Source organism: Trachinotus anak, unplaced genomic scaffold, assembly GCF_046630095.1.
Source record: "Trachinotus anak isolate AG129_WGS33_773 ecotype Australia unplaced genomic scaffold, CSIRO_AGI_Tana_v1 ptg000024l, whole genome shotgun sequence".
Taxonomy (NCBI): Eukaryota; Metazoa; Chordata; class Actinopteri; order Carangiformes; family Carangidae; genus Trachinotus; species Trachinotus anak.
In genome coordinates, this window is record NW_027273875.1 from 17080002 (window position 1) to 17107094 (window position 27093).

The 27093-nt window shown below is 38.5% G+C and overlaps 1 protein-coding gene across 1 annotated transcript; it reads right to left on the reverse strand.

Annotated features, from left to right (window-relative positions):
• Positions 1-622: 622 nt before the first annotated feature.
• Positions 623-25320, reverse strand: LOC139607891 (dapper homolog 3-like). Its single transcript, XM_071461206.1, has 3 exons — positions 24199-25320; positions 5796-5925; positions 623-4125 (listed from the first exon to the last, which is right to left on the reverse strand). The coding sequence occupies exons 1-3, from the start codon at positions 24595-24597 to the stop codon at positions 2462-2464; spliced, it is 2193 nt and encodes a 730-aa protein (XP_071317307.1). The 5' UTR covers positions 24598-25320; the 3' UTR covers positions 623-2461.
• Positions 25321-27093: the final 1773 nt, after the last annotated feature.

The window sequence follows — 27093 nt, forward strand, 5'->3', positions numbered from 1 at the left end:
GAAGGTGTGTATAAGGAGGCAGTTCTTGTTGCTCCATTCACTGAAGGCCATCATCACATCCTGCTGGTATTATTACAATAGTTATAGTTGTGACATAGTGTTAAGTAGTAATTGTGGTTGTGAGTAATGATAATAATACTAGTAGTAGCTGCAGCAGTAGTAGAAGAAGTAGTGGTGGTAGTTGTAGTTGTAAAAATAGTGGCATTACCAAATATAGTGTAAATAGTTGCAGCAGCACAGTTTTTAGTTGCAGCACTAATGATAGTTTTATCAGTAGTTGTAATAGTTGAGTCTCGTGAGTCATGAAAGCCTGATGACCAGGGACTCTGTGCTGTTGGTGAGTGTGTGTGTGTGTGTGTGTGTGGGTGTGTGTGTGTGTGTGTGTGTTTTCTCAACACAGTGGCCATTTGGTAACACCTGGCTGGTAAAATCTGGCATGAAACTCCACTGGTAAAACTACTGCTTGATGTGTGGCAATGTTTTTCTAGAATGTTAAAGAAACAGAAGTATTTTTATTTTGTATTTATTTATTTATTTATTTTATTTTTGGTATTTTAACACTTAAATTTCATACACTGCATTTTGTCAAACTAATTTCATACAAAAAGAACATAATAATGAGTTGGCTGATGCATGTTTAATGATAAAAGCCTACAGTCAAATACTCAAAGTGACATTGTAAAGTTAAATACATTCTTTGGGCAGGCAAATTATTATTAGTCTGCAAGTGCCCTGCTATTGATATAAAAACAGTACAAACTAACTTGCTACTGAACATTTCATACAGCATCAAGAGTAATTAGTTGCTCTCAAGGGGAGACATTTTATCTCACTAAAACATTCTAAAGTTGTTTACATCTTGCTGCTGTGGTATGTTGGTCAAATTCATTTTTGTTGAAAGTCAGTTCTTTCCCCACTGAGATTTATGATCTCAACCAGATATTCAGGCACTTTGTACTATAGTAACTATCCACTCCTTCACAACTACTCATCTTATCTACTGTTGTCACATTTCCCCAGCCTGACATTTACTTCTACCCATAATATATCTAATAGCTGTAATAACTATAAGTTTCCAATGTGGACATGAGTAACTGCTGGTTGAAGAATGAATAGAGAGAAACCAGTATAGGCAAATAGGAGACAAAGGATTCTTCTTTTAAATGAAAGCCAACAATCTTTTTAAACATGCATTATACTTCTTACTGATCTGCAAAGCATTAAAATATTAATCTAACTATTAACAATGTTCTTAGTGATAGAGTACAAGTACAAAGAAAACTGTCCTTAAGTTTCACTTAAGAGAACTTTCTCATACTTTTTTTTAGGTACTAAAAAAATGTATGAGTGGTCCAGACCTGTAATGATATTCTTCTCCACGGGGAGAAAAATGCTTCTTAGACTTACAATAACTTTTGAATTTAAAAATCAGGTTTGATATTAAAATCAACTGAATTGAAAATAAATACATCACTAAAATAAACTTTTAAACACTGTTTTCACAGTCGCCATGGCAATTTACTTAAGTTTTTTTTTCCTTTTTATTGTTTAATAATTTTATATTACTACATATTAATTTCCAACAGGTTATTCAGCATCCTACCATTCTCTTGATTTCAGTCACAGTATGGCTCTGCCCTGAGCACATGTTGTTAGCAGCTGTAAAAATAATTGCTTTGGGTCCCACAATATGAATGACACTACTACATTTGTTATTTTTTCAGCTGCTAATTCCTGACAGCACAGTTCTAAACTCTGCAGCGTGAATTTTTTCTTTTTACTCTTGGGTAACATTTTTGTGAATGAAATATATCTATAGCTTCAGCAATTTGGAGATGTAGGATACGCTAATGATTCAGTGTTAGAAACACACAGTTACTCATTAACAGGTGGCACTTGTCAGGTTGAACAAGGGTGAATTTGTTCAGTTAAAGTCTGGTGAATTTGACTTGTAACACTCATACGAAAAATTCACATAAAGAAAATAAGACATATTTAGGATAAGAATACAAAAATGGTAAAAAGAGGACAAATGTCCTTTAAAATAGTGGCTATACTGAGTACTAATCTGTGCCAGGCCAAAAACTAAAATAATGTAATGCAGTTCACTGTGTCCTCAAAGACAATGTTAGCATGGACTATGATGTACTCTTTCAGTGGCCACTGTAGGCAAAACAGTACCCAGAGTGCCCTCAGTCATCTGTACAAGACTTTTAGTAAACTATAATACTTCCAATACAATTTTACATCTCACAAAAAGGCTGATATGGTAATTGCCATTTCCTTCATTGCTTGTTTTTAAGGCTGATCTAAAATCATCCAATCAGTTCACTCAGTAAAGATCATAGTTGATTTTTACTTACTACTCAACATTCCATTTTATATTCACAGTTTGTGGTCTATTACTTACGTAGTCCAAAGCTCTACAGCTCATTTTCCTTCAGATTGGCCAGTATTCCACTTAAACAGTGGTCATTACTTTCAGTGAACCAGTGCGGAAGCGCAGGATCTTCTTCTTAAGGGCATGTGAGGCCTTGATCTTGACAAAGGCCTTAGGCTGCATAGGTGCTCCAGGTGGGGCAGGAGGTGAAGGGAGGGAAAGTTGAGGCGGTAGTTGTTGGGGCCAAACCAGACCACCACTTTCATCTGAGTCACTAGACAAAGAGCTGGAATCTGGAGAGTCAGCCTCGCTCATACTGGACTCAGACTCACCCTGACCTGGATGTGAGTAGTCCTCACTAGGCTTACACAGTGCCACCTCATCCCTCTCTAAGTGGTACTCCAAATGCTGATGATGGTGGAGGTGGGAGTGGTGCTGGTGGTTGTAGTTGCGGTGTGGGTAGGCATTTGATGTATGTGTAGAACGAATCTTGCGTGTGCGCTTTGTACAATGGTCCCTATGGTTTGAAGCTGATGAGCCTTGCATGGGTGCCTGCATGGGTGGCTGGTCAGCTTCATCTTGGCTGAGCTCAAGTGTGGACTGCCAGCGCCGGTAGCTACCACTTCCTTGCTGTTGTTTCTTGCTCCTGAATTGACTACTGCGGCTTCCCCTTCCACCGCTTCCACTTCCTCCACCGTCCCTCTCTACTGTATTGCACTTGCGCTCTGGAACCCTTTGAAGGCTGTTCTCTGACTGAGATCTGCATGCTTTTTTCCCTGGCTTCCTGCTGGCACCACTTCTGTCTTCATTCAAACGACACTTTTTTGGGCCCCCTCTGCATTTGGGGGGTTGGATCTGAGATGCTGTTGGCTGCTGCTCTTCACGATGAATGCCTTTGTCTGGAGAAAACATGTTTCGGTTGGGTTTGGGCACCCCAGAGCCCTTGTGGGGGTTGGAATGATGATGGGCATAAGCCCTGGTGGTGGCTCGACAGGGCTGGGCTGGAATATACTCTGCACTGACCAGCTGCTCATCAGGAGAAGGTGGCTGGTGAGGCTTTGACAGAGCTGCAGGGGAATGGTAGTTGTGGAGATGCTGTGGTGAATCAGGCTCACTATTGCTGGAGTCTTGATGGGCTTGCAGCCCACTGCAAGATGGATAGTCTGGTGAGGTTGAGTGGGACGTCTTAACCATGGAGGCTTGCCTTGGCTTGTAATAAATCCCTGGTTGATGCTTTACACTTTGCTGGAGGTGACATGGGGGTGAGACATCTTCATTAAACTGTATCCCTAGATAATGTTCTTGATCCAGTTTACGGCAAGCCTGTCGAGCATTTCCCTCTGAATATTGGGATGGACTTGAGATCACTTGAATAGACACCTGATTTGGTAAATGTTGATCCTCCTTGTGGCATAAACTACTCTGCCTCAACACACTGACAGCTCGGACATCTTGTGCAAGGCTGGTGCGGGGCTTTGAATGGCGTGTAGGTAAAGCTCGCCGTTGGATCAATCCAAATATATAAGTCTCTACCTTTTGAACTTGTTGATAGTATTCCTGGCTGGGATCAACAACCCTCATCTCCCCAAATGTATCATTAACCATGGTCTGTCTTTTTGGGTCTGACAACCATGATTCTCTTGTCTCTGTCTCCCCCGTCCCCTCAGGCACTGAAAGGGAACGCGGGACCACAGGGTGGTGATTTGATTCAGCAGATCCATTTTCCTTGGTTAACAGGACCTCTCCTGACAAACAGAGTGAAGACAATGAAAATGATAAGGATTATTTTTGCTGTTGTCAGTAGACATATTCTTCTGATAAACAAAACATATTCTCTGGGTCTACAAATCCTGACCATTGCAAATAGAAGGCAAAAACTGTGCATTAACATGACTCAGTACATGAAAAAACTAAACTAAACTAAACTAAACTAAACTAAACTAAACTAACACACACACATATATATATATATATATATATATATATATATATATATATATATTTAAATTTAGTGGGGGGAGAGTTTTCTGTCTGCCAAAACATATATATATATATTTATATATAATTTAGTGGGGGAGAGTTTTCTGTCTGCCAAAACAGCTGGTAACTGTTAGATGAGTACTCAGGAGTCACTAGTACATCAGTGCTCATGGGTTGAACCACACACATCTTGAAACTCAGCCTTCATTTAACTCTCAGCTACATACCTGTACAGCTTTGTGACTGTATCTTGCACATTTGTGATGCTGTGATGGTGACAAAACCTGTCCCCGCTACAGTAGGTGTCTCTTGTACCATTTTGCCATGATGACAAGGTGGACACAATACCAGCAATGTTATAACAACCAGTAATAATGTAGTAATAACAACTAAGTACCTATCACAAAATGAACTCTCTCAGCTGTTTTATTTGTTTAATCACAATTATAGACTCAAAGCTGTTTTATAGTCATTAGCAATCTGAAATTGTATGTCTGTGATAAAAAAAAAATACACAACACTAAAATCTTTGCAGGATCATAAAGGAGGAGGAGATAAATGACAAAACAGTACATTTGAAGAATCACCGCATATCCATTTGGTGATTACCATTTAGTTACTATATGTTCCAAACATAATAGAGTGCCACAGGAATGGCGTATTTTTGAGAATGAAACATTGTAAATGTTAGCGTCACCACTTTCATTACTTTTATGACGTGTTAGGCTAAAAGCAAACTACTCCATGATAACATGACTTCAACGTCAGCACCACTAAACTTTCAACTTCTAGTTTGATTGATCTCTAATGTTTTCTACAAAAGCCTTTCCTCTTATAAAGTTAGAAATAGCTTGTAAGAGTGCGAAGTATACACACAACACTGAGATTACTCAGTGGTGCAACAGACTGAACGGTTTGTCATTTTAAATCCAAGTGTGCTCATTTGTGTCTCAGCTACTATATAAACATGAGGTTTGGGCTTAGGTATGTTGGACGATGCTTAGCCATTGAGGATGTGTAATAGATTTGTTTTATTGATGTTTTGTTTGCCAAACCCTAAACTGCATACTTAATGACCTATGATAGGGAGAAAGAATGACTCTGAGTCACAGTGCACTAAATGCATGTGTAGTGTGTGTTAACTAGAGCACACAATAACCATCCCTCCTTTCATGCAGCATGGAGCTCATTAACCTTGTTAAATGAAGTGAGTATTAGCAAAACTAATAATTGGTGATTAATTTGTAATTAATCTGTATTTTGAACACAGACAAAACTGACAAAGTTAGATAAAAAAAAAGATATAGAAAGATATGACTATATAATAGTTATAAAATACTGAAATCACTGGCTGTTATGTTATAAAACAGGCAGACCATCCTCGAATTGCATGTGCTTTGCAGTGATATTTTCTGTTCAGACTTCATGATTTTACCTGAACTGAGTAGTCTGTCCTTTAGATCAATAGGAGATTCTGTTGCTTTGACCTCAGTGTTCACCTTCAGCCCCGCCACCTGCTGTTCTAAAGATGATTTTATACCAAAGGAAGCAGACTGGAGAGTGTTCTGAAATACACAGAGAGAGACAGAGCAGAAGTGAAGAGTTTGTACTCTCTCAAAAGCATTGTCAAAACACCCAACTGAACATGCACACAAAAGAGACACATGTTTCTGTTCTGAGGTCTGTATTCATTCCAGTGCTCCATGCTTCAACGCTTCTCCACACACTCTGTCCAGTGATATTACATAGTCCACTCTCAAGTGCAATTTTCACTTCCATAAAAACAAGAAAAGCTGGTCCTTGTTCACAATTAAATTTTTGTATCATATTCTATGTAGATTTTACTTCCTTTTGAGATAACAATTGCACTAACTCTAATTTCTCAGTTGTTATAGAGTAGCATGCTAAATGTTGATTTTGACAGACATATCATCATTTAACAGAGAACCCCATACAGTAACATGCACTAAAGGACAGCAAAATGTGAGAAGAGTTTCTGCAACTTTAGTCCATATGCATAAGTTTGGATAGGATACCCATATACCCACACCCCAAATTGCAAAGGTACAATTATTTGAATACACTTAAAAAACACATTTACATATCAGCTCCTTGTTGATCTCCCAGGATGAGAGGTAGAGACACAGAGAGCAACAACCTTCACATTCACAGACAGTTATGACCACAAGCACTTATTATCAAAACATTGGAACAATAACAACCCTCCTCACACACAAACACACACACAGACACTGAGTCAGAACCACCCAAATGTAAACTGGAGGATGGGAACAAATTCTCAGACACTGGAGGGAAAAAGGAGCTAAATTTACATTACTTTTGTGAAATAATAACAGGACAGCTCTCATTCATAATATATTTTCTCTGCATTCTCTTCAAAACAAGTTCATTATCCATTAAATAAAAAATTTAAAGCCCTCATATGTTTAACCAAACCCACATTTCATATTTGAGATGCTTCAACAAATTACAAAACCTGCTTACTGCAGAAAATCCACACATCCCTGTATAGATTATTTATTCAATGTTTTATAGCACTACTTTAAGACAAAGACACTGTTATAAAGCAAGAGATTAAAAAAGATCAAATAAAGGTTATATACACAGTGGGTAAACATCTGCAGTAATTATGTTTTCCATGTAGAGGCCATCTTATAAAACTGTTACATAAATCACAGCAATGAAGGTGGCAAAACATTGAGACTGTAAGAAGTGTCCTTTTTGTTCCTCAGATGACACAATACAAGGACAAAAGCTGTATGTCATGAAATATGAGAAGAATAAAAAATCAAATTATTCCAAAAAGCACATGCCACAAAATCCTTATAGTCTGAGCTAAAACCACTACCCTTTTGGTACCATTGGGTGTGTTGTACTGTAAATCTTTCAGTGAGGGAGCTGAGGCTGAGTAGAAAATGACATTTTTTGAAGTTTTCCTTTTGACAAAATTTTTAGATTCAGTTAAAGTAAAACCAATAAATCCAAATATATATTTTCTCATGTGCAGCATCCACTTCCCAGTTTGTTCCACATGATGGGTTTTGTGAGGTTTGTAGCTGTTCCCAACTGAGCAGAGAGGTGTCACATCCTCCGTGGTTTACCCACTGGGTGCCTTGTAGACATAGATCATAGCCCATATTCACAAAGCATTTTAAGGCTAAAAGTAGCTCCTAACTTGACGATTTAGAAGAAACTGTTTTTTGACTCTTTTTTTGACTAAGACTAATACACAAAGGCACTTAGTGCTAAAAGTAGCACCTAAGTCTGGGAGAAGTTAGAGGTAGTTGAGAGGACTCCTCACTCACCAAGACCAATTTACAAAGAATTGTAAAAAGGGCTGTGGTCACCTCATGATGCTGCACTGCATCGCTTGGCAACAGGAAAAATGCAACTTTACAATGGTGACAACTTGGAGATCTTCCAGCTGTCTGTAATCCAATCTATTCACAAAAACAATCAATGTGCTCTGTAAACTCCACATCACAGGGCAATTCATATGATTCCCTTTAGATGTTCACCAACTACAGAGAAATAAAGCCAGGCAATTGCAGGTCTACCCAGTGTGATCAGCGCCATAGATGGAACGCATGTAAAAATGATTGCATCATCGCAAGACAAGGTCATATTTGAAAAAAGAAAAAAAAATTACACTATCAGCACACACATTGTATTCAGTGCTACAGTGGATATCACACCCACAGTCAGGACCACAGCTACATTACAACAGGTACAACAGTTGGCTAAAGGCTCTCAGTAAGGTTTAACTGAGTTTTAATTTTTTTATTCATTTTTTTGTTTCCACACTTCTTCTATTTAAGTATGATGGCCACTGTGAACTTGGGTTTTCTTGAATGCAGCAGAAAGTTTTGTAGCCTTCCCCAGATCTGTGCCTCCACACAATTGTGTCTGAATTCTGCAGGCATAAAATTATATATTTTTTGTTTTTGCATAAGGTTTAGGTAGTTAACTGTAATAGACACAATTAGTCAGGTCATCATATTAATAGCAAAAGGAGCTATTTGTAAGTTTCTATTCTACATAGCTAGCATTAGCATCAACAGCTCACTGGTAAGCTGCTTACTTGCCAGTCTTGGCAAGAGCTTCAGCCATTGTTGCGTTTACAAAACAAGATGTTATAATACGTCCTCTGAGCAGCTATTCAGGGCAGCCTGGACCCAACAGTGACTCAGTATTGGAAAGTAATGAGACTGTCCAACCAGCAAGGTGCAAATTGGTTAGCATGCTAACTTCAATTCAAGAAAAGAAGTGATAGAAATAAAAGCAAAACAAGAGGGTGTATTTCCACAGCTGGAGACAGCTGTTGGTGAGTACAGGAATAAAGTTTTATGATGAACTTGCAAGGTTTCTTCTAAACTAGTAATAGCAGTTGATGCTAATGTAGAAAATGTAGCAATAGCAAAACTTGCAAATAGCTCCTAAGGGGACTCAAATGTTATAGGTGGTCAAAAGGGAAAAATTAAGGTAGAGGTGACAGTAAAAGTAAACTGTGTGGGAGCAACAACTCTCTCATCATTTGATCTAGGAATGTAGAATGGTTTAAAAGTAAGTTTGAAAAGAAGAGAAACAATGGTGAGTGGCTGGAGAAAATGATTGGCCATGCAGCATTGAACAGCCACAAGAAAACTTAAAAAGACCCTTAAAATTATGACTTTTTTGAGGGGAAATGTAGAGCTTTATGTCATCAGGAAAGCAACGTTAGGGATGCTGACTCTTTAAAAAAACAGACCAGACAGAGTAGTGGAAATTAAATAGGTACTACAGCTGAAAACGTCAAACGCTGCTCTTGAACACAGCTCGATAAATTTGTTCAGCAAATCAGTGCACAGTATTCAGGTCAAATGATGCAACATGGCTGTGACTCTGCTCAGTCTGAACAGGACTATCGGTGTAACTTTTGCTGAAAGTCATCTTTAAAGATGGATAGTTTTGACAAAACTGAATAGTCTGTGATGTCGTCTCCTTCACAACATAAAAATGAGAAGAGAGCCAAAACTTATTCACACAATGTAACAAAAAAAGCATGTTTTAGCTGTCATCGAAAAATCCTCTCTATTGCCTGTAAACACAACTCACAAACAGTTTGTCAGGTGAAGATAAACCAAGTGCTTAAATACACATTGGGAAGCAAAACAGGCCTGTTGTCTTACATGGATGTCATGATTGATTAGAACCATTAAGTTAAAGGAATCTAATAAATCTAATGAAGCTGTCTTTTTTTCATTTGAGGAATAGTAGCTGGAAACAGAAGAATTTCAACTACATACTGTCCTTTCTCCTGGAACATTCACAGTGTGTGTGTGTGTGTGTGTGTGTGTATGCAAAATTAAGCTGGGCTTATGTCAGACATGCACTGGATAAAAGGGCTTGTGTGTGGGTTCAAGCATCAACTTACGCGAGACCACTGGGTCAATGGTTACTTGTTTCCCTCACATGAGTGAACTTTCATGCACACACGCTCGTGTCTTTGCATATACTGACATGCAGTTATCCATGAATGCACACACTTGTGTATGCACACATGTACACACTCTCAGTTGTATTGATGCCTTGAGCTGTAAAATCTAGACTTGGACCGTCAGTGGTTCTGCAGGGGTCAAACTTGAAAGCATTACAGACAATTAACACTTTGTATGGTCTAGTTGACTTCAGCTTTAACAAAGTCATACTTGGCAAGAAAGTAAGTTTGTGTGTAGTTTGCAGTGTTTTCTGTCATCTCTTCAGTAAGTGTTTTTTTCTTAATTATAGGGTTAGTCTGACAAGTTGACAAGAATAATATTCATTCTGAGTTAATGCACTTGAAATAATATGTAGCTTTGGGCAGAAATGAACAGCATGCTTAAAGTATGTAATTACATTGACATTTCTGACTAATGACGCCTGAACAGTGGGAGCATTCCACAAACACAAGTTCTCTATTTTCACAGGAATGCATCTAACAACAATGTCCCTTTTTTGGCAATAGATTTGATTTGATAGTTTTTTTCTGCATGGTATAATGTGATTATGCACAGTTGCCTAGTGATTTCATTATTATTTTATTATGTAAACCAACCTAATAAAGATAAATAAGAATAGATACAGGCCATTATTAATAAGGAACTTAAGAGTCAGCACTCTTCAGTCAGGCAACATATAAATGACTTTTTAATGTATATTTTCACTAGGGCTGTCAATCGATTAAAATATTTAATCACGATTAATCGCATGAGTGATCATAGTTAATCATGATTAATCGCGTATTTTTAATCTGTTCTAAATGTACCTTAAACTGATTTTTTAAAATTGTAATACTCTTTTCAACATGAGAATAGACAAATGCTTGCTTTATGCAAAAAAAAAATCATGTTTATTTATTGCTACAATGAGAAACACTCTCAGTTCAAGTAACTAACATGTGCAAACTGCATTGTAAAACAAGATGCTGAAATAAACTAAAACAAAAGCCCAACAAAAAAATTACAGATGGGCATACCAATTTACTGTAACTGTAACATTATAGTAATGTGGTATTTGAGACTAGAGGTACTCCGGTGGTACGTAAATTCACCGCAACAATAAATACAAATTACATTTGTCTTGTCAAGAGAGCCATCTGGCAAGACTTTGAAGCTGAACTTGCCATTCAAAATATCTTTTTTTATCCATTACTGCTCACGATGGCATCATGGATGTATTATAAGAACTGGATGACGGATCTAAAAATGGCGCCCATTCAATTCAATACAAGTTGCTCGCCTGGCGCATACGCCGAAAAAGTTTCTGGCTTCCGGGTTACTTTCGCGTTATGCGGCCCATAGCATGGATGTATCCCCCTGCGGCCCAAAAAACAATTACATTCCTGAAAAAAAGTGTAAGAAGTGACGAATAAATGCGACAAAAAAATCACAAAATCAATGAACGCACGTACACAGTGGTGACGTCACTCAGAGAAAAAATACTTTTCTGGGCTTTGAAAAACTTTTACAAAGACTAAAACCCCATGGCTTAAAAATGTAGAAGAGAACGATTGATATTTGGCTGTGTGCACAGCTGGAGGTGTCCTGTTAAAAGTTTTACAGGCCTCTCTTTTACGATTGCCGTCTATGGGAAAAATGCTTTTTGGGCCGCAGGGGGATTTTTCGCACGAGTTGCCACTGGAAAAAAATGGCTGCAAGGCTGAGCGGCGGTGCCGTATCCAGGTCTTATAATACATCCATGGACGGCATCGACCTCGGTGCATTGCTTCCTGATTTCCCGAGCTACGGAGTGGCCCGAGGTTCAAATGTCACAAGCGTTAATCACGTTAAAAAAAATTACTCCCGTTAAAGGCATGTTACGTTAACGCGTTAATAACGCGTTAACTTTGACAGCCTTAATTTTCACACAATTGGTCTCAGGTCTCACCTTGGGAGTCCATTTACAGTAAACTGCTGCCTGCACAGTGACTATGTAGGTGTGCATATGTGTGTGTATATGCACGCAACCAGGGGTGAAAGTAAGCCGATGCGGTCCGGTACTGCGTAACATTAAAAGATTCAGTGGCGGTACACAGTACCAGGAAGAGGGGAGAGCGGCTGCCTGCTAAAGCCCAAATTCAGAACCAGTCACGGCCGAACTTTAGGCCAGAAAATAGATCTTCTAGCAATATGCGGTCTTGAACATCACTTTGTCTGTTTATAAATTGCTTTTAACTTGTTCCGAATTGCTTCGGAACCGTCCGTGCTGTGTTTTGGTCCATGTTGGAGGGAGCCTTGTCCTGACATCTCCCTCTCTTCCTCAGGGATCTTGCCCTGCTTCTCTCCCCCCTGCCCTGGGAGAGAGTCCGGTGGTCTCCTATGAGCCCAGCCTTCCAGACATGCAACACTACGTTTAATGTCATTCCATTCATTGCAAAATGTCCCAAATAAAATCAACAGCAGTATAAGCAGTTGTGTTTCATGTTATTTCGTTCAATTTCAACAACACGGAGAACAGCTTCAACAAGCTGTGTGTGAGCTAACGATCGGAGACGCATGCGCGTCTACTTCCGAAACACAGCGGTTGCTGAGGGGATCGGCGCGTTTGATTTATTGTCCTGGGATGTTTGATTTTCCCACAAAGTACCGGCAAGAATTTAAAACTACTTTCACCCCTGCACGCAACGCACAGATGCGTGTGTGTGTATGTGCACATGTGTGTGTATGTGCACGCAATGCACAGATGCATGTGTGTCAGTAATCCAGGAGGATTAGTTCAGGTAAATTCTTTTAAGCGTTAATTGAACATTCACAAACTAAATAGTATTTACTATTTGCTAGTATTTTCTACAATAAAAATGTATGATCCACAGACATGTGTATTAAAAAATGTAAAATAATAAATAAAGATCAATCTAGAGCCATAAATTAAACTGTTTTATTTTAGTGTGCAAATGCAAATAAACAGCCCTTTCCTTTGGAACTAGAGTTTGTGAACTGTTTGTGAATGCACTGTATTACTCCAGATGAGCTGTTTGAGTCAAATAGAGGTAAGTGTAGGTGTACTTATATGGTTGTAATACAGTACTTCAATGAGTAAAGAAATGTAGTTCCAAAAGAAAAGGCTGTTTGACAGCAAGATAAAGTGGTGTAAATATCCCAAATATTGCATATACTTAAACTGATATTTGCTTTTCTTCTGTGGGTATGTTTAAAACATGTTTTTGTGAATGACCCCATCCACAGCAGCACATCACTCAGCTCCTGTGCCAGTGCTCCTGGCTGCTTCTTTGAACTGAGAGCTCATCAGAATCTACAACTGTAATTCAGATACCTTACACAACCCCATATCATATAACCCCAATTATCACTTTACGAGCTTCCAGTCTTTATTTCAGTCTTTCTTTCCTGAACAATAATTAAAACCACTGCACCAGATTCTCATGTTCTCTATCTGCCTCCTAATCACACATACAAAGAAAAAGAAAGGTACACACTGTGTTGCATTTGATAACATAACATAAACTGCCAACATAAAATAATATTGTTTGATGGTGAGTTGTTTGATGGTTTATGTCTGGAAGAATGCACAGTTGTTAAGAGACCAAGAATTACTATATTTTATTACATGAAATTCTTTTTATTAAACTCTGTTGCTGAAACCAAATATAATCATAGAAGAGGTTAGATAACTTGTGAAACTGTAGCAATCATCACTTTATTGTGTTACATTGTCTTACATATTTCGCTGTGCATTGAGTACATGTATTATTGTGGGCTACAGTTTCTCTAGCTTCTTCAATCAGCAGTCAATATGACAAAGACAGAAAACACAGCCAGCATCCCTCTCTCAGGGTTCACATCAGTCTCTTAATTCAACTTCTCTTAAGCCAGTTACATTAGAATTACACATAATGCAAAAACAATTATTGGAGTTACACATAAAGGTTAGCAAATAATTAAATAATAAAACAATGCTAATAGTTGTCATCCAAAACACCATATAGTGTTTTTGCTTATGTATCGCATGTCCCCATTCACTTTTGTGTGAATTTAGAGTAACAATGTTCAGTAATGTCTACAGAATATTGATTTGGACACTGAAAATGTCACATTTTGAGACACTGCTGTGACTCAGTGTTTTCCCCCGTGTTCTCCTGTGTCTATCAACCATGAAATTTGCAATCATGGGTCCAGCTCAGGTTTCATACTGAGGTTAAAGAAGCATTTGGCAGCTGTTGTTGTCCCTTATACAGTCATAAGCATTTGAACTGGAACTAAGGCATTACAGTCCAAGGACTTTTAAAGGAAGGTGATCAGGCTGTGGAGGCCAGCTTGAAGCTCAGGACCAACACTGCCTTTTCTGTGATTGGTTTTTATTTTATATATTGATTACCACAGGAAATCCCCTTCAGTGTCTTGGAGAGGTCATTGTTGTGTAGAGCCACACAGCTTTACTGTGATCATTCCCCTTGGATTAAGAACATGGATTGGATTGCACTGTGACAGATATCTGTGTTTTTCCATTCTAGTCAATACGATTACTGGATTTACGTCTGATGCTTTCTGGTGATCCATGCCATGAAGTAGGTTTACTTGAAGATGTTTACATAGTTAACACTATCCATCAGTTTCAGGATAAACGGTGCTCTATGAAGAATGTGTCTGAATAATAATATTGACAGTCCCTGGCAATGGTGTGCGCTCACCCATTTGCAAAGAAAGTAACAGCTTCAGTTTGAATTTGGATGTGTTTTCCTAAGTTTCTGAGTGGAACATCGCTATACATTTCTTGTAGTACCACCCATTAACCACAGCAAGGTTTTGTAGCTTTGAGAAGTAAAATGACAGTATTCAGTTTAGTGACAAGTTGGCCACACAGCTTCAAAGGTCCCCACTAGAGACTTGCATTATGTTGGATGACAGCACAAACACATACACACACGTATGTGTAAACACATACACCACCATGCCAAAAGTGCACATGCACTGGAAAGCCACAGTATTCAACTGTTGGCCACTGGAGCAGTTGGACAATTCAGCAGCAGCTGCCAAGTAGGGAGAGTATTTCTGCTTACTTTCCTCATGTGCTTTGACAGCTGCTCTGCTGTTTAAAGAAGCAACTCCACATTTTCCTCCTGAGCCTGAGACATGAACCTCCATTATCACTTCATCATCACTGTAATTTCACTAATGACCAACATGTAATTCAATTGAATTTCTTTAAGATTTCAGATTTATACCTGATGCTGTTATTCAGGTGAACTCACTGCAATGATCTTGGGCTCTTATAAATTGTTAGTGAAGATTTCTCACTTTTTAGTGAATGATGAGTGAATGATTTAAAATGATCTGCAGATTGATGGGAAGTGATTGTCAGCTGCAGCCTTCGTTTTTATGGGTGCATTTGTATAGGTCTGCATATACAGAAGTGCGTACAGTATATTGGAGAATACTGCATCGATATGCTACGTATGTATGAGTACATATGCATGTATCTTTATCTATGTATGCATTTATAAACATGAACATATGTTATTGATAATAGTTATAGATACACATACAGAGAGACATGACAAAAAACACTGTGTGGGTATGATAGGACTGGGATATAGTAAAGAATAAGAGTATTCAAATCCCTTCACTTTTTCAATACTTTGTTGTAGATTTAATTTTGAATGGAAAGAACATACGGGAGGCTTGTGCTGCTTTTCCAGCTGCTGTAGGCTGTCACATAGTTGTCAGCAGCTCCTGCTGTGGAATACATAGACCTACTCCCTCACATATACACAAACATGCATTCTTTCTCTGCCTGGTTCTGTTTCTCTTCTGATTTTCTCTTTGTTCCTCCACTTTTTTCATCTCATCCGCACAGTCAAATGCAAATACATACACAGGCAGGCATTAAAGGGAACTGCTACTGAAGGAACAAAGTCAGAATATATTAACAGGAAGCATATGCCATATAGCATATATGACAAAATGATTCAGCAAACAGTGTGTGCCCTAATATGTGCTGTTTAGCCTTGGGTTATCATACCATTGTCTTATGGTAATGGAGACTTCATGGATGTCACAGAACAACAAAAGGGGCTTGGGAATCTTACTGTGTTGTCATAGAACATTGTTAAACTCTCTGTGTTTAAAATGGTGATGGTTATGTTTATGCTTAGTTGTGTTTGTTCAAATTAAGAGTAACTGTCTTGCTGTCATAGCACTTCACAAAGTGAAGGGATGTGTACCTCCTGATTTGACAGGTAGGAAACAGTCCTTGCTACTGTGCCCAGAGATAGTCATCATTTTTGACAAAGCCACAGCTGTGAAGTGCTAACATTTGCATGCTAAAGGCTCCTGATCACAATATTACGCTGCTTAGTAAGTAATACTGACATTGTACCCCATGTTAGCATGCAAACATTAGGCAACTGGCACTAGACACAAAGTGCAACTGAGGTTGTACTTGGTTTTGCAGGTATTTCATCAAATCAAATTACTGGACAAAATGTTGTTCTGCCTCTATGGTGCAGCTAGAAGAAAGAGCTGGGAGGATCATCTGCTCTACTTGCCCATTTGGGCGTGGCCCTACTGAAGGCATAAGGGACTGGCCTTCTAGCAGTCTCAGATCCTCTCCTGGCCTGCTGCATCCTCCTCAGCCTCCTTCCTTTGATTGGTTTGCTGCACCTTCCAACATGCATCAAACCATACACATTTTTACTCACCTACAATTTGTAACATGACTAATATTTCTCTTACTTTACATAGCACACCATTTAGTTAGTACTTTGGTCATTTTGAGTTAAATAAATTACTTTTTGACTGATATATCTGTGTGTAGCCTCCCTTGTTGCCAGCCCTGAGCCCGGTGGTAACACTTTCCTACCCCTTTTCTGTGTATGCAACTGGGTTCACTAGTTCAGAAACCCCATCAAAATTTGGATATTTCACTGAAAAACTAAAAACCACAACTAACTAATCATACAGTTACTGGACCACCAAAACCAGTAGCTACATTTAATATGTGTACAACATTTTATGGACTTTTGTTTTTAAGACAACAGTTTTCAAGATATATTTCTGAAAACCAAAACCAACAACTTCATGGTGGCACTAAACGAAATGTCTCTGGATCACAAAAGTCAGTAATCTTCACCATCTTATATAGTACATTTAATATGTACCAAATTTCATGACCAAGATATGTTACTGAAAACAAAAGCTGACATTCTCAGGGTAACCTCACAGTAAACAGGAAAATTTTGTCAGGTTCATTACCTGGGCATCACTATAACATTTTATAACAATCTTGCTGAGTTGAACAATACTTGCCCAAGCATTTCAATTTGGACCAAAATTATTGTATCATGGACAGACAGATGAACTGGTAGCAGGGTGGACATTGCCATCCCTAGAGCCCAGTGACCAATAAGTGGCAGGTCAGATCATAAAGTGGAAACTGCACAGTGATAGTGAGGAACTGCTTAAATGGATCAAAAAGTTTGGGACAGAGACATTCCTATTCACATGCTGTTTAAATAAACTGCTTATAGTAATAAGATAATCTTCATAATGTTCATTTTGGGTGTTTTCTTGCATTTTCATTGAAGTCTACTAACTACTAACTCTTCTAATTTATTTGCAGTGTTAGGGATGCTACTTTGAAAGTACAGCTTTGCAAGCTTCTAATTATTTCGCACTAGTAATAGCTATGTAATGAAAATTATAAAATTGACATATAATATGAAATTATAACAAATTATAATACAAAAGAGTCACATGCCAGTTTATTACTTGTTCACAGGTCATACATAAACCACAAAAATAAAATACTCCACTATTCATTAGAAAGTGCTGAATGTCAGCTTTGGTTTGGTAACAATGGTTTGGCAACAACAACTTCTTAACGTAGTACACAAAGATGTGTGGAGGTGAGTGCCTCTCAATTGCATTGTCTGCAGTTGCCCTCACGGTGGTCGGGGCTGGCCAGAGGGGCATTTAATCACATCAGAAAATCAATGGTAAAATAAAAAACGTTCCCCTCTGTCAATGACCCAAAGTTGTTTGCAGTTTCAGTTGTTAACTACACAAAAATGGAAAAATAAAAAGTAATTCAACTACTTAAATCACTATGTACATATAAACTAAAACTCAAACTAGTGCTAAATGTAGTTAAACTATCACAGTTAGTCCACTACTTCTTGCCTGTTTGTACAAGGTTTTTGGACTGTGTGGTGTTACCAACTGAAAACAACCCTCCCTGCCTGCTTGCACTGTGTGTGTTGCGTTTGTGTGTGTGCACTTGAAGTGTGCACTTGTATGCAAGCTCATAGCAAACAATTTTTATTAAATTAGCTGTCCCTGCCCCTGCCTGGTGAGAGGCCAAATAGATGCAGCTTCAGGCTCAGCAGCCCCATACCCCTACCAATGAGCCAACCCAACTCCCAACTGAAGAAGGATTTGAGCAGCACTGTGTTGAATCTCAGTTGACATGGTTAAGGGGGGCTTGGGAATTTCTGGGGGCAGCACGGAGGTGCAGTGGTTAGCACTGTTGTGTGAACTTACAAATATATCTTTCACATTTCATTGTTGCATCTGAGCATTTACTGTACATTACATCATTTGAAGTTCTCCTTTCCTAAAGACAGTAAGGTTTTTTTTTTTTAAATATCAAAACATTTCGCCATGTCTGCATGGCTTCTTCCCATAGTCCAAAGACATGCACAGTACGTTAATTGGAAATTTTAAATTTCCCATAGGTCTGAAAATGAGCGCGAATGGTTATTTGTCTCTATATGTCAGCCCTGTGATAGAATGGCAACCTGTCCAGGATGTACCCTGCCCTCCCCAAATGTCAGCTGGTGTTATTTGGTGTCTCAGTCTAAGTTTTAAAGAACTAATGAAAGTGTTTCATTTAATTTGCATGTTTCAACATATGAGCAAAGTTGATTGTTTTAATGGCTTTTGTGCCTTAACTGTTTTAAGAACTGCTTTACAAGTGGGGACAGTGTTGTAACATACTTCCACTATATTAGGTACCTTGAATTCTTATGTCCCAGCTGGCATTGGGCAACCCTGTGACCCTGTACAAATAAGCCGTATAGATAATGGATGGGAATTTCTTTTTTTATTATTATTATGAAAAAAAGAAAAACTACTAAATCCTTTTCAATAATAAGAATTCAAACACAGTGATGAATTTTCTACATAATGATCATTATATAAAACAAAAACAGCCTGTATACCATATGGAAAGTTTGAAGCATAAAGTGACTCAGTCTGAACTGAAGTGACAGCAAATGTTAAAATAATATTTCTCCATGGCTTTAATACAGACTTAAATATGACCATTTGGTGATGCACATGCAGTTAATTTAAGTCAGCAACATGTTATTGTTTGGTTCTGAAATTGGGAAAATTTTTGAATTACATTTAAATTTTGAAAGATGGCCTCTAGCACATTTCTTATAGACGGTATCAGTCTTGCATCAAATTGTAAATTCCATGCAGAATGCAGAATATTGCATGCATGTCTGCATAGTGTTATATTTTCAGGGTTGGTGCTTACCATAGCTGTATGTGCTCACTGCTGATACTGCTCAATGCTACACACCTGTACAAACCTGTATACTCGACTCAGCTCAGCTGCTGCTGATACCAGCTCTATGCCCATACTCATTGCTCTCCACACTTCCTGTATGTTGGGTATCTCTAAGCAGAACACAAGAAAGATATCCAGAGGTGTGATGCATTCCTTTTGGAGGGAGCAGATATAAAACCAGATTAATGAGCAACTGCTATTGAGAGCTTTGGTTGAAGTCACACAGGCTCCTCGAGCAGCAGGGGGCTGCTGCCTTGCTGTGACCATTGATTAACCTCCAGAACTCTTTTACAACCTACACGGAAATACATACAGAAGAATATCAAGATGGGATCTAAAAGAAAAGAACTTCTTGCCAACTTTCCCAATAAAAAAAAATTGTCACTAGAATGCAACTTTGGATTTCCTTTGTTACTCGTGTACCATTCTCTCATTCTTATTTCCAAACCTCTGCTGTTGTATCATCACTTTCTCCACCACACCAAACACCACCACACTAAATCAGCTGTTCCACTGACATGCAATTAGCAGACCTTCTTTTCTGCTAACTGGGTGTATTCAATTCAAACAATTGGCTTCTCTATCCAAATGTGATTCTACAGTTTCCACCATTTTACCAGCTGCTTTCAGTAACAGTCACCTGTTGCATATTTTCCCTATCAAACTCCGGTATAACTTTCATCTGTTCCTTCAATGTAGCATCATTGTATGTGTAGTTAGTGTTTGTTGTGTTGTTGTCAGGTCAGTCTGTGTCAGAGCCTACCTGAGGTGACCATTTTTTCAACCCCCCACCCCAGGACTGTTTAGTGTGCCACCAATACATGTATACACACATGCATGTGTTTATGTATCAAAATGGTGGACAATTATTTCAGCGTTTTGCACATGTACTGAGCACAGCTTCCAAAACCACGATGAACACAGCATTTTTGTTGCCAGGTTCCTTATGAATGAAGGAGTGAGCCTCCTGCAGCTCTTTAAAAAAGAACAACTGTCTCTTTGACAGCTAACTGTTAGCATACTGACAGGTCCTGTCAGAAAAAAACCACCAGGGTCATAGCCTATGATGCTTGCATATGACTCATAGGCTTGCAACAGCCTTGACAACGACACGCATACAGACCTATCAGTGTTGAATTCAGACACATTGTCACACATGCATTGTTTATGCTGCTATCCGGGGTTAGGTAATCAGTGGGACTGAAGATGATAAACATCTATGCAAGCACTGAAAACAGGTACAATATTATAATAATTATTTTAATTATGGCAAGAACACCCATCTTGAAACCTGGACAATCCCAGACAAACCAGGGCGTCTGGGCACTGTAAGCCTACCATCTGTGGCCTCAGTGGAAATCTAGATCCAACAGACCAGGCTACATTTTTTCAGTCTTCATCTGTCCAGTGTTGTTGAGTCTATGTCCACTGCAGCCTCAAGTTTCTGTTCTTGGTGACAAAAGAGTAACCTGACGTTGTAGTCCATCCAACTCAAGGTTGAACAATGAACATGTTGTTCATTCTAAAGCTTTTCTGCTCACTGCAGTTGAAAAGTGTCTGAGTGACCGTAGCCTCTCTGTCAGCTCCAACTAGTCTGTCCATTCTCCTCTGACCCCTCTCATCAACAAGGGATTTTGTTTCTGGCTCCATGCTGAGTAAAAACTTTAGAGACTGTTGTGAGTGAAAATCCATGAGATCAGCAGTTGCAGAAACACTCTAAGCAGCCACCTGACACCAACAATCATGTCACAGCCAAAGACAATGAGGCCACATTTTTCCCAATTCCCAAGCACTGACCTGCTGAAGGTCAATGAGGTGACTAAGCAGACTGAAATCAAGTGGGTAGATCCATGAAACAGCTCAGTCAGAGGAGATTATACAATATGGTTCTTTTTGGAAATGAAATACAATAGGATTGATAAATCCTTCTTATTCAGCGACCACAGTTAGAAAAAAATGGTGAACAGGAGGGGAGGAGGAGGTTTTGAAAATATAACCATCAATCAGATTCACTGGCGACTAAAACAAAGGAGAGACTTGCAGGGGAAGAAAATGGTGAAGAGACTAAAAAAGTAGGACTTGAAACATACATGTAAATCCTTCAATATGTCTAAAGCAGCAACTGGCCGTAAAGATCAAAAAATTAATAAATAAAGTCATGAGAATTGAGAATATCAAGCTGGCCTTGGAGAGCCTTGGAAACCACAGAGAAGTCTCAGAGGGTGTAGCCTGATGGCCAGTCTGATCCTGTTCCAGACTGCCTGACTAGCTATTTACTACTTTTATTACTTGAAGTGTTTGAGTTTAGGCAGTTTCATGTTTTTTAAAAGTTTGTGCAGTGACTTCAGCCACTAGTCAACAATAAATAGATCCAGCACATATTTCCATGTAACAAGAGTGCACTCTTTCCCATTTGGACAGAGCCAGGGTAGCTGCTTCGTCCTGCGTCCAATCTTAAAAGATAATCACCTCCTGGTATTAGTTAAAGACATGTCATTTAAAGCAATATTTTTATAGGGTTCATAGGTATAGCCTCAACATCACAGTTGGTAGCCAACATTATGGAATGTTTGCATTAGTATTTACATTATACAGTTGGTGTATACAGAAAAGATAATAACCTTTGTCTAGTGACAGGTGAAATTTGCCAGGTTTTGCACATAAAATACTTCAGTTCAACAACTGTTGAGTATCTGAAAATGTTCACTGTAGCCTTGTGTAAACAGTTCTTACCCTCTACAGATGATCATCTTAAAAAATAAGTAAATACTGTAAAACCGAAGAAACAAAGGATAAGTTTGATTTTCTGTATTTATTTGTCACCAATGTCCATTGAACTTCATTTAAACTGAAAAAAGTATGAAGCCAGACTTTAAGTAGGCTAAAATAGCTGATTGCCATGACTTAATCCAAGTTTAAGTCTTGACAAATCTAAACTTGTGTAATTTACAAAATGCAAAATGATTCCCTTAAGTATGCGTGCTGTCCTTCAGTATTAACAAAATCATATATGCAGCTCATGAGATTTATCTGTACAGCTGTTTCAATTAATTCTTGTGGTCGCTTCAAAGTTGGTTTTCTGGCTGCTCATGAAATTTTATATTAAAAAACACTAACGAGACCCACCTAATTCAGATTTCTGAGGCCTCAAAGTTGCTTCAGATGAAGTCTGGAATACATTTTTACACTAAACAAGAACTGTGGATTTTGTCTCTCATCAGTCTAATTGGAAGTGCATTAGGAGGGGAGTTATTAGTTATTAGTTAGTTATTAGTTAGTTTACAGTTAGGATGAAGGTAATGTCATAGCTACATAGCCTGTTCCAAATATTGCCAACCTGTCTAAGAGCGGTAAGACGACATCCATGTCTGCCCTCAACCCATCCATTCTTTCAGCACTGTCCAATCAGGGAAAACCACACCAATGGTAATCCATGTTTCATTTTCAATTGTTCTTCTTTATTGAGCATAAACTTTGTAGTTGGTAAATTTTCCAAATTCTGTAGAGAGATAGAAAGTCATAAAATGAACTGTTTTGCACTGATGATCACACTATTTGATTTTATCTGGAGTCAGCCTCTGTTTTGTTGTTTATATGCCCTGGAACTCTTTAATGACTACTGGCCGGTCACAGAGCTGGGCCATCACAAAATCTCAGTAAACTTAATACCTGATCCTGAAAATATTTTTGTTAAGAGTCAGATAAAGTCCATCTGTACATTGCTCACTGTGACAGTTGGTGGAGAGGAGTCAGTTTGTCTTTGTATCTGCTGGATCCTTTTTCAGGGAAACATTAGTCTCACCACTGTGGCACAGGGCTGATGGACTTACAGGCTCACCAACCCTGGAGTAAAGTGGGAGGTACCCTGAATAATATCAGTTCCATTTTATGTTTACAATTGTTTCAAATTCCAACAATTTACTAAATTTTCTCTGAGCACAAACAACTGTGTTCTTTGGTTGGGTAAATAATACACCCACATCTCATTTTATTTTTGTAATTAAATATGACCTGGATACCAACGAAAGATGGTATCCAAGCTTGTAGGTCTGGAATACTTCAATATCTCAAACTGCAGATTGTCTTAGTGCTACAGTGTGTATTATACTGATATTATGTTGAAATTTTGGCAACAGCATGTCAATAAATACTAAAAATTTGGAAGCTTTCTGAAAATCCAAACTTCTGTTTTCTAAGGCTTGTCTTTCATAATCTTAAGCGTCACCTGCTATGGGCATTAAGCATATGGAAAACAGGCCCTACAGGTATTGTGACAACCATAAAATAGGTTACCTTATGCTGTTTTCTACCAAACAGAGAGAAAAACTGTTTACTTGAAAATACTTGAGTTTACTGTTTACTTGAGTGATATTGATATTTGAATTGATTTCAAATGTCCCAGATAGTTGATGCAATCTACAGTGAGGCAGTCCTCATGAAAAAATACAGGGACCTCAGTCCAAGAAGAAACTCAAAGCCAGGAAAATGTTTCAGTTCCATGACACAGTCAACCCCTTTGCAAATATAAAGTAAAGATCCTGTCTGCTCCCGCTCCCCTGACTGCACACTTCTCTTCCAACAGCACACTAATAGGCCAGGTTATATCTGACAACACAAACCTGATAAAACAAAACCTTATCGAGCAACATCACATCACGGGGTTCTTCATATGCAAAGTTTTGGAAACAGATACATTACACCAGGAAACAGGCAGGATATTGATTTCACCAATTTCAACATCAAAGAACCAAACAAACAGAACTTACAGTTTGGAGCCCGAGGCCATATTCATCGGACGCGTTGAGGTTTGGTGTGTCCAGTGCGCAACTTGCTGACCGTAGAGCTCCCCAAGGCGGACGCCCATGAACAGGAGCGTCCCCGAGGCAGAGGGCGCTCAGCACCCGGCATTCTTGTCTCTGTTTGAGCAGTTCCAGCTCACACAAAGCGGCCAGACTAGCCTCCAGCCGCTCCTTATTTCGACTGCGCTCCGCTTTCATTGGCAGAGAAAAGGCTGGGAACATGACTCTAAATGAGCCTGGTTGTTCTTGTAAAGACATATAGCCACCCGTTTTCTTTTCCACTTTCCCAACAAAGGAGGCTAAATAAATCCACTCAAGGCTCGAGTCACTGTTCTTATTCTCTGGTAACATACAGTGAAACGGCATCAGCTGTAAGCTTCTGCTGAATTCACCCCAGTCGGACTCGAAGCCACCACCCACCCCCACACTAGCCTGGGCTGTGTTATAGCTTCATGCAGCCTTTCTTTGGCTCTGCCGGACACCAACAGTCGACTTATGTTTCATGCTATTCTAATGCTTAACTCAATAAGATCAACTAAACAATCAAAATTATCCGCACATAAAAGTGATAGAATATTGGTGTGTTTGTGGTGATCAACAGTGAGAGTAGAGCATTCTTTCATTCATTCCAATCATTTAAGTATCAATAATGTAATTTTGAATGTTGTAAACAGTGTATTTATGGCCACTGCCACTATAGACTCATTAAGAGGCGCAGTGAGGATGTGTAATGGGATATTCATGCTACAGAACATAGATATTGTAGATATTCCATAAGTACATACTTTACACACATTTATACAGCAACCTAAATGCTCCACTTACCTGTGGCAGGTGAGCCCAACAAATGCGCATGGACAGGAAATCATTGTTTACTGTTCACACTTTTCTCCTAAGGTTCGGGAAAGCAAGCAGGCTGTGTAGATTTAAAGCTAAGTACGCCACCCAGTGGTTATGATTATGAACAGTTCAAAGGTGCCATATTTACCTGCTACAGTGCACTAATTTTAGAAACAGCCTAACCAATAAAAATAATTCAGTTTCAAATGAAAGTTCTTCTTGAATTTTCACATATGCAAATATAAATTAAATTAAACATTTTAACAAAAGGTGAATGACATTTATTTGAATTTTTTTTCTTGGTCTTCTTGAAAACATACATTTGCAAAATGTATTCAAAATACTTTGTGGCATGTTTGGAGTAACTGTCATTTCCTTAGATTGTTTTTATAACCAAGCATAATCCCTCTAAAGCATATCATGTTGTGTGTTTACAAAACTAAAATAAACTGAAATTATAGAGAAAATTTCTTTGTCAGTTTATTTCATAAGTCTGGTTTTTGGTGCCAGATGGAGTAGTATCCCATAACTGTCACTCTCTCAGTGTATGACCAGTACATTTTACATATTTTTTGCACTTGCAAACATTTACTCTGTCAATGATGTCAGGTGTTCTATTTTTTCAGTTCATTTATAACTACAGTTCTGAGCCACAGAGCCCCAGCTCCTATGATTGGTGCTAGAAGGTCCAGTTTACTGATAACTTAATTTTTAGAGGTTCATCTAAATGAATCAAACCTGTAGTTTGTTGGATTGTTGAGTTTTTCCATGTTTTTTCTCAGATTGACTCAACCCGAAGCTCACCTGAGATGCACAATAACACACATTTTGCCTCTTGCACTGAATGTTTACATATTTGTGCCCAGATCTACATTTTATGTACTGATGTTGTTGTTCTTGTTGCGTCAAGTTGAATTTTTCTGGTTATTAACACACTGACTAACACACATATTTCATAGTTGTCTTTTGTGGATTGTTGTTCATCTGTCCTCAGTGAATACATTTTAAAATGGTTTGATGTTTGTGGTTTGAATGCTTTTTTATTACACAATACTTTTTGTGACCTCTTTGAATTGATTGAAAAATTGACCTATTTGGACCCTTTGCTTGAAATTTAGCTCAGGGGTTTCCCATGTCCCTTGATCATCTTTGAGATGTTTTATTAGTGTATTCCTGGGCACTACCATTGTACAGTGTATATTCAGTACTCTACTATCATCAGATGGTGAAATTTCATTTTATGTACAGGAATGTACTACATACACATTTGTAACTTTATACTATCAAATCCTAAGCCACACTCTGACTGTGCTGTGCATATTTGCGGCACGTTTGTGTATTTGGTTGCATTGTGAATATTTGCAGCACATGTGTAGTCAAATTGATGAAGATGTTTTCTGAAGATCTTTCTGTGTTTACATTTTTCTTCTTAAGTTGCAGTAAGTTTTTGCTCCCAAGGCCACCGTTGTAAGCCATTTTACAGTGTTGACAGTGATGATGGCTGACTGTCAACACAGTTTTATGTGGGACTTCAGTTCTCAGAAAAGCAGTAATGCAACCTGACCTTACTGCCTGTAGGCTTATGAGAAGCCAGTGATGTTCACATACTCAGTTTGATTGACAGCTGACAGATTATTTCAAAATGTAGGTATTGACTCATTTATTTCATAATGCACTGGCATTTTTATTCAAATTTGAGTAACAGTATTCTATATAAAACAGCAAGCCTATACAACCTGTCGATTCCTCTCCTGTTAGTGTGTTTTGTACAAAGTATTGGTATTGGCTATACCATCCTGGGTTTTACTTGGTATCAGGTCAACAAGGAAAACAGTGGTATCACACATCACTACTAACAACATGTGTGTGAGTTAGTGCAAAGAAATGTGCAATTAATTTGTGCACAAATATGCAGAAGCATGTCTACTTTTTTCCACCTCACAAAAAGCTTTACTTCAATTTGTAACTATTACAGTTAGCTGTAAGCACACTAATGGAGAACTAATTTATTAGTGCTGTTAT